The sequence below is a fragment of the Phoenix dactylifera genome, chromosome 10 (genome assembly GCF_051530095.1).
Source record: "Phoenix dactylifera cultivar Ajwa chromosome 10, Ajwa_hap1_PhDact_Kaust_v1.1, whole genome shotgun sequence".
NCBI classification, from domain to species: domain Eukaryota; kingdom Viridiplantae; phylum Streptophyta; class Magnoliopsida; order Arecales; family Arecaceae; genus Phoenix; species Phoenix dactylifera.
Window position 1 is genome coordinate 6941048 of NC_143199.1, and position 8128 is coordinate 6949175.

An 8128-nucleotide genomic window follows, 5' to 3' on the forward strand; every position below is an offset into this window, starting at 1 on the left:
CCTTTCAGAAGTAATTTTTTAAGTGGAGATGGGTACCGTGTTCAGAATTCTTGCAGAAGATGTTGACACGCGGAGAAAAAAAATTAGCTAAGATGGCCTGGCCACAAGTCAGCAAGTCACGTTGACAAAGATTAAAAAAAAAAAATTGTGGGGGTATAGACAGAGTTGCCAGTACGTGCACATGGATAAGAAAAGAGTAGTGATAAGAAAAGAGAAGTGACAATAGCTAAAAGAGTTGAATGGGCGACATATGAATGGAAAAATTATATGCTTTCATTTTATAGATGAGTATAGTTACTGATAGTGAATTTTTAGTATATAAATATCTTAAATATTATTTTTATTTTTATTTTTTTATGCTAATGCATTTGCAGGACACCATCATCTAGCCGCGTGGGAAATGGAAGCCACTCTCCCGTTACGATTTGGGTGGCTAAAATTAGAAATGAGGATCCTCGCAGCCCGCGTTGCTATTATATTCGCCGTTGGGTTCCCAAGACTTCATTATGAGTCTACATCTCCCAAGGAGGCCCAAGCTCGTCCTCCCGTGAACATTCCCCTCATTTGTGCGACCCTCTTAGCTGCCCTGTCTCTCCCTCGATTCAGCCCCACGTATTTTATTTCCTCTTCCCATCAAAAGCCGCGAAGATGTCCTCCAAGGAGTCCTCCACCCCCTCCAAGAACTCCTCCGCCATGGATCAATTCCCCGAAGCCAAATCCAAGACGAAGAAGACGAAGCGGCAGCAGCCCAAAGTCCCCAAACGCTCCTCCTCCGTTCCCACCACCGCCCAAGAACACGCCGCTGTCGGTGCTGTGCCATCCAATCACCGCCGGAAAAAGCGAAAGACCACCGACCCTCCATCCCTCGCCGCTGCAGAAGCCACAAGCTCTTGCTCCGGCCAACAGTTGAGAATTTGGACGGACGCCGACGAGGCCGCCCTCCTGAGGGCTGCCATCCTCTTCCGCGACGAGAGGGGCTCCCTTCCGAGACCGAGCAATATCCTCGACTTGTTCAACTTTGTCCAGCCATCTCTTGTCGCCAAAAGCCTGAATCCACAGCAAGTCTGCAGCAAGCTTAAGCGCCTGCGTCGCAAGTACCTCGACAATCTCCGTGGCCCGGCCGCCTCCGCTGGTGCCCATGACCGCCTCGTCCACGAGCTCGCGGCCCAGCTTTGGTCCTCCCACCTGGAGACTTCCACCGAGGAGACAATTGGTGAGGCTGTCGAGCAGCAAGATGGAGAGGGCACTGCTGCGGCGGCGGCGGAGGAGGATGGCGGCGCCGGCCACTACTATCCATTTATCTGGGAGGCGCTCGCGGACTACTGGAGAGAAGATGGGTATTTGAATGCCACGCTCAATGAGGCACTGAAGCGAGGCGATCCTTGGAAAGCAAAGAAGCTGGACGTTAAATGGAAGCAGCAGCTTGAAAGGGAGAACCGTTTGTCGGTCAAACACCAACATGAACTTGGTAGAATATTTCAGATGCTAGCGTAATTTTGAGATTCTGCTGCTGGTAGTTAAGATCACCATGTTCTGGTACAACAGTGTCTGTGAAAGTTCTAGGAAAGATGTATCTGTTTCGTGTGTCTTGTAGGTCGTATGACCTTCTGCATGGAAAGGGACGTTGTATCACGTTTGCTGAGATGTTCCATGTTAGCTGGAAGATGTTATTAAAATATGAGGTTTGGTATCCAAAACAGCTGGTGTTTCTTAGGCAACTTCACGCCTTGCTATGTTAGCTCGAGAAAGCCTTCTAAGTAAATAGTTACTAGATTATTAAAATTAGAAATGGCTGTCCGATAGTTAGAATTTTTGATTTTGGCAATCCTCTTTCTTCACTCTAATAATGTTGTTTTTTTCATTATATTTATCTGTTTTATTGGGTAATATTGGCTGCCTCGCCAGACTTGGTTTCGGCTGCTATCTGTGCTATTTGGTAAAGGAAGTGCAGCATTTGAGGAGTTCTTGTGCAACTATTTAATTAATGACATCTGTTTTTCGGTCTTCCAACAGCTACAGCATTGGATATTTAGATGTTCATTTAATTCAAATTTGTTGTTAATCAATTAATAATTGGTTCATGATTAAGCAAAGAAAGTAATGTAGAGAAAAGATGATATAATATAATTGTGAATTTTCTTGTATTTTGTTGATCTAAGAAAATTGTTAGAGAACAATAGGAAGAGCATTCAGTTCAGATGTCGTTAAGTATCCTCATCCCTAAGTTCTTCTATTATTTTCTATTAAAATCAGTACCCTCTGGAGAGAGAAATTGTTGCTGGGTCGTGACACTACTTATGGAGGAGAATAAAAGGGACGATAATGCATTAGGCGTTGGGGTCAGAACAAATATGGATTTTGGTCTTAACAAACAAAAAAGGAAAATAAAATCATCGACGAAAAAAAGGTGAGGCATCATAGAAATTTTCATGACAACAAATATATTTAACTTTTTTCATATCCTGTTCTCTAAGAAAAAGAGTATGCACTAGGTCAATGTGAGAATATATGTATCAACCAGAGAAATTAAAATACCCTAAAGGGCATAGCACTACAGAAAAATTGAAAATTACCGACATATATATGCCGACCCTAGATAGAAGCATTGGTAATTTGCCTCTCCTGCTAAAATTTGCCAACGCTTCTCAGTAGCGTCGTCAAGAATTAAACTAAGACAACACTTATAAATATCGTCAGAAGCAAATATTAAGACGACGTTTATAAGCATTGTCGGAAGCCAAGAACTGGTTTAAGACGACGCTTATAACACTATAGGAAAATGGGTCTTTCCCGACTCTTTTTTACCGACGCTAGGACGAAGCGTCGGAAAAAATTTCACCGCTCATACATTTGCCGACGCTTTCATTCAACGTCGGCAATTCTTAGGAATAGACGACGCTTATTAGCGTCGTCGTATTTTCCGCCTAAAACGGCGCTTATAAGCGTCGTCAAAAGTCAAATTCATAACAAAACCAGCGGCCGCCCCCCTCCTCCTCATTTTGCATCCCAGTCGATCAAACCCTAGCTCCTCTGGCTCCTCCTCCCTCCTCTCCGACGACGAGCGACCGACCGACCCTTGTCCTCTCCGGCGCCGAGCGACGTCCTCCACCAAGCTCCTCTCGTCCTCTCTCCTCTCCGGCGCCGAGCGACCGTCCGCATCCTCCTCTCTCGTCTCCGGCGCCGAGCGACCGGCCACCAGTACGGACACCGCTTCGAGAGCTCAAAAAGGGAAGAGGCTCCGGACCATCTACGACAAGCTCTCGCTCGAAGGTTTCTCTGCTGATCAAATCGAACAGGCTCTTTCTGTTCTCAAGGTTATTTTTCTTTTCTCATGTACATTTTTTTCTCCTTATATCACAAAGTTCCCTTTCTCAACTTGGGGTTCAAGAAACACAAATTGGTTGATTTTTCTGGATTATTTCTGGTCTCGCCGCCATCGCTTTTTGCCGCCATGGCTCCGTAACTTGAAGAGGAGACGAACGAGAGGAACCCTCGCCCACTCGACGAGGACAATATCGCCCTTCTCAAAGCCTACACACGCCTGCCCCATCTCCTGCAGTCTCCTCTCGAATCGTCGTCTTCAGGTCCAAATCAGTCGGCCTGGAACCCTAGATTATTTTTCTTTTTGTCCTTTTTAATTGTCCTAGTATTGTTCTATAGAGTTAGAAATCGAGCATTTCTTTGGAAGTCCTGTAAAAATTGAAACTTTATCTGTTGCGTATAATTTTTCCGGTATTTCTTTTTCAATTCTTGCTTATAATGCCTCTGGCTGCTCAAATCTTTACTGATTTAGGTCTAAGTTCGGTTCGATTTGCTATCCTATTTTTTGAATCTTTTTTTCCCCTTTGTTGTACGGATTTTGTTGTTGGGATATGGGTTGAATATATTTCATGGATCTGCAATATCATCAATTGAAAATTGAATTGTTGTGTTGTGCTTTGATGACAGGGTCTAGGACCTTATTCAGCTAGTATCAGGAAAGTAGAGAAGGAAATTAAGGAGATGACGAAGAAAGTCAATGATCTTTGTGGTAGATGGTGGTGATATATATGTTAGAGCATGCTTTCTTATATTATTTTTTAGCTTTAGTTCCATAATTTTGGAGATCATACACATTAGAGTACGTTGAAGGAAATATAGAAATTGTGCAACAACCCTAGTCCCTAATCTTTGATTGGCAATACTTAGAAAATTAATTATCAGACCAAGGTTTTCAATGTCTAGATTGTTTGTTTTGTTTTGGAAGCCATGCAAGAAAGTCCAGAAAGTGAGCATTTTAGTTTCACTGATAAGCAAGAAAGAGGGCAAAATAGGGATGTATTGCACTTCCACATATGTAAGCTTGTTGGAGCCAAAATTCATCAACATCATATGTTTTCTACTATATTATTTGGTAACAATCTCTTTTTGCATGCATAGCTTATTGCGAGAAAAACAGATAAAGCATTAAGAGAAAAAAATGAATCACTACTAGCAGCATAACGAGCATGTCTACTGTTACTTGTCCCAGAAAGGGCAGCCATGCGAATTCTATTATTCGAATCACGAGCTATAGGCATTTCAATCCTTCCAGAACTTGGGTTAGGGACTCCACAAGTAAGACTGATGTATACTCTATGGATAGTGTGTAGCTTGAACTGTTCAGCTAAATGGGCATGAGAATGCTCATCCTGTCACGGAAGAGAAAAAACATGAACTTCAAATACACATATTTCCCAAGTATTATGAGCAACAGAGTTAGGTGCATGTATTGCATGTAAGAGTATAGTTGGAATAAAAGAAAGTTCATATGTTTCAACAGATATATATTGCAAGTATTGCTTATAATGCAGTCCAGCATACTACTGAACATATGGAGATTTAATCTACCGAAAATTTCAAGACCACTTGAAATCCCCTGCTGATAGAGAAGTTTTGTTAATAGATTATAACAGAGTGGCACAAACCTGTGCTTCATATGATTGTTCTTAATGGTCTTAGCAAAATACAATACTCACCCTCAGTAGTAAAAATGATGCTTCTTTATTTGTGGTTGTTTACAAGAATTATTTTATCACGACTAGCCATATGGTGTTTTATATTTTCTTGGTTTTGTTAGGTTTTAAGTGTAGATGACAAAAGTAATTTCCTGCTATTATTTAATACTGGGATGGTTCATTTATTATTACTTTATGTTTTTTTTTTATTTTACATTTTGTAATATAACATTTCTTTATCCTAGATTTTGATTGAAGATAGTGTAATATTTTTTGTTTTCCTAAATAATATATGGATATTTGCTTTTAACTTGTTATGTCTGATAAGAGGATATTCTTGAACAAGAGGGCTCCTGTTCATTCAGTCATCACATTCTATTCCTCAAAGCATTGTCTACATTGCAATCCGAGCTTCACATTGCACGCTCTTTATACGTTGGGCCAATTGTATCTGATTATAGTGTTCAGGTGCAGTTTTCCAGGTGCCAGCTCAACAGGCTTTCAATCTTTTTTTTTATTCTTCTTTTGATGAAAATCCTTGATTCTTTCTGTGCATACTAGGTAACAATATGCCGCGAGGAAAACGATTCAAAGATGTTGAGTTTCAGCACACATCCGTGGGATCTTCTTCCGATCAGTTCCTACGGTCCCAGCAGCACGAGTCCCATTCTCAGCACGAGTTGCATACTCAACACGAGTCTCAGTCTGAGCACGTGTCACCTGCTGATTGTCCAGACATGGATGACGTGCATATCCAGGATAATTTGATTTACATTTTATATATTAAATCATTTGTCTTTAATGTTTTAATTAATGTATATTTTATTTTATTTTTATAGATGGACTGGGGAGAATGAGGAGGACACGAGGACCCACTTGAGCACGGGATGTGTGGAATCTACATGAGGATGAGAAGATCGTTGTCCATTGCAATGAACTGGGGCAGCCCATCAAGAGGGCTGCAAGCATTTTATCGACTTTTCTAGGATCGGTTGCGCGGAATGGTCAGTTGTGTCCGCTCAACTATACGAAATGGAATGAAATGCTTCCTTCGTATAAGGTTGAGCTTCTTAAAGTTATTGAAGTAAATAATTGAATTTGCTTACTATCACAATTTTATTTTTTGATTTAATATTGTTATAACATTCTTTAATTACTTTGGTGTAGCGTAAGTTTTTGCTTCCTAAAGAGAGCCATGATTGGGTGTTGAAGTCCGTGTGGAGTGATTGATTAAAACCCCGTTTGATTTTGATGAGCTCAAAGCATTTGAGTATATCGTGTGATTACTAATGAATTCAATTGAGTGTTTCAGTGAAAATCCTGCTCAAGTGTTTCTAGACATGGTTTACAGTATTTTGGATAAGTTAAGAAGTCTGCTGAACCAATGTCTGAGACTCGAGTCGACTCCCGAGTTTCACGAGTCGACTCCAAGCGTATCAAGGTCACTGGCACGAGCTCGAGTCGACTCCTAATCAGTATGAGTCGACTCCGACTGAAAACAGACAGAAGGATAGAAGAGCAGTCTTTCAGATCTGAGATTCGAGTCGACTCCAGTGGAACGCGAGTCGACTCCCAGCGGTGCACAAAGAAAAAGTCAGAGAGTGTTTTATGGACTCTGAGATTCGAGTCGACTCCCGCATTACGCGAGTCGACTCCAAGATTGTGCGACCATCAACAGAGAAAACCATGTTACTGCCACTGAGATTCGAGTCGACTCCCAGACAGCTCGAGTCGACACCAAGACAAGCTTCACGTCAAAAGGCAGAAGACCAACTTTCGGAAACTGAGAGCCGAGTCGACTCCAAGGAAGTTCGAGTCGACTCCAAGACTGGATGAGCCAAAAGACAGAGAATCGGGAGTTCGGGCTCTGAGATTCGAGTCGACTCCCAGGACAGTCGAGTCGACTCGAGAGGGCAAAATTCAAATTTGTATCCACGGTCTACAGAGGAAAAGCCGACTCCAAAATTGCCAGGTCAGCGCCAGAAGTTGGCGAGTCGACTCCGGGCCAAGACGAGTCGACTCCCAGTCGTGACGGCAACTTTAATTCAAACTTGGAACAGTTGCCGAGTCGACTCCTGAAAAGCTTGAGTCGACTCCCGCTACAGCCGAGTCGACTCCTGATCGCGCGAGTCGACTCCAACCCACCAACGGTCACATTGTCAGGCTGCGCAGAGTGTGCAGAACGGCCAGAAAAAGTGGAGTAACGGCTAGTTTCCGTGGGGGTTGGCTTAAATAGCCACAGAAGACTGTAGCAAAACAGAGAACATACATTCCACTCCAAGCATTCAAGTCTTCAAGCTTTGCAAGTGCTCTTCAACGAGAAAAAGGGGAGATCAGCATTTACTGCGCCACCAACTTCTCCCCAGCATTCAAAGCTTCCTCCTCCTACATTCAAGTCGATCACTCATCCAAGAGGAGACCAGAGTCAAGAAGCCATTCCTCTACTTAAGCTTAAAAGCGTTTGAGGGCTTCTAAACTCATCCTTGAATATATTGTTTCATACCTGCTTTTGAGAAGCTTATTTTCTGTTTTCTTTCTACTACGTGTATTTACTTGGTTCAATCGGGGGATTGAATCAAAGGGAAAAAGGTTAGTTGGTGAGCCAGTTTTAAAACCAACGTGTGAAAGGGTTTGATTGTGAGCCCGGGAAAACAATCGGGGTTGGTTCTAGTCGGTGAGCCTGGGAAAACCGACCGAGTTCGTTGTTAGCTCGTAAAACAACAAGTTTGGTTGTGAGCTTGCAAAACAACCGGCTGTAATCCAAGGGGGTTATAGTGTATTCCCAAGAGAAACTTGGGGAGTGGACGTAGGAGCAAGGGATAGCTCCGAACCACTATAAAACTTGTGTTTGTGATTGATTGTCTCTTCCTCTTCTCATTTCATATTGCTCACAGCACATAGTAATTAATTAAATAACTTGGCATAGTTTTTAATTAATCATCCATAACGTTTTAAATTATCCAAATTGTTTTAAAACCCAATTCACCCCCCCCTCTTGGGTTGTCTATCTGGGCAACAGGTGGTATCAGAGCCAAAAACTCTTCCACTCAAGAGTTAAAAGATCAAAATGACAACCCCATTTGGATCTTCTCACATTGAGGGTCAGTCCACCCAAAGACCCCCTTTCTTCAATGGATCCGACTACTCATACT

General features: G+C 42.4%; 1 protein-coding gene across 1 annotated transcript; it reads left to right on the plus strand.

Annotated features, from left to right (window-relative positions):
- Positions 1-648: 648 nt before the first annotated feature.
- On the plus strand, positions 649-1688 carry LOC120105926 (uncharacterized). Its single transcript, XM_039118713.2, has one exon. The coding sequence runs from the start codon at positions 649-651 to the stop codon at positions 1492-1494; it is 846 nt and encodes a 281-aa protein (XP_038974641.1). The 3' UTR covers positions 1495-1688.
- The last annotated feature ends 6440 nt before the right edge of the window (positions 1689-8128 follow it).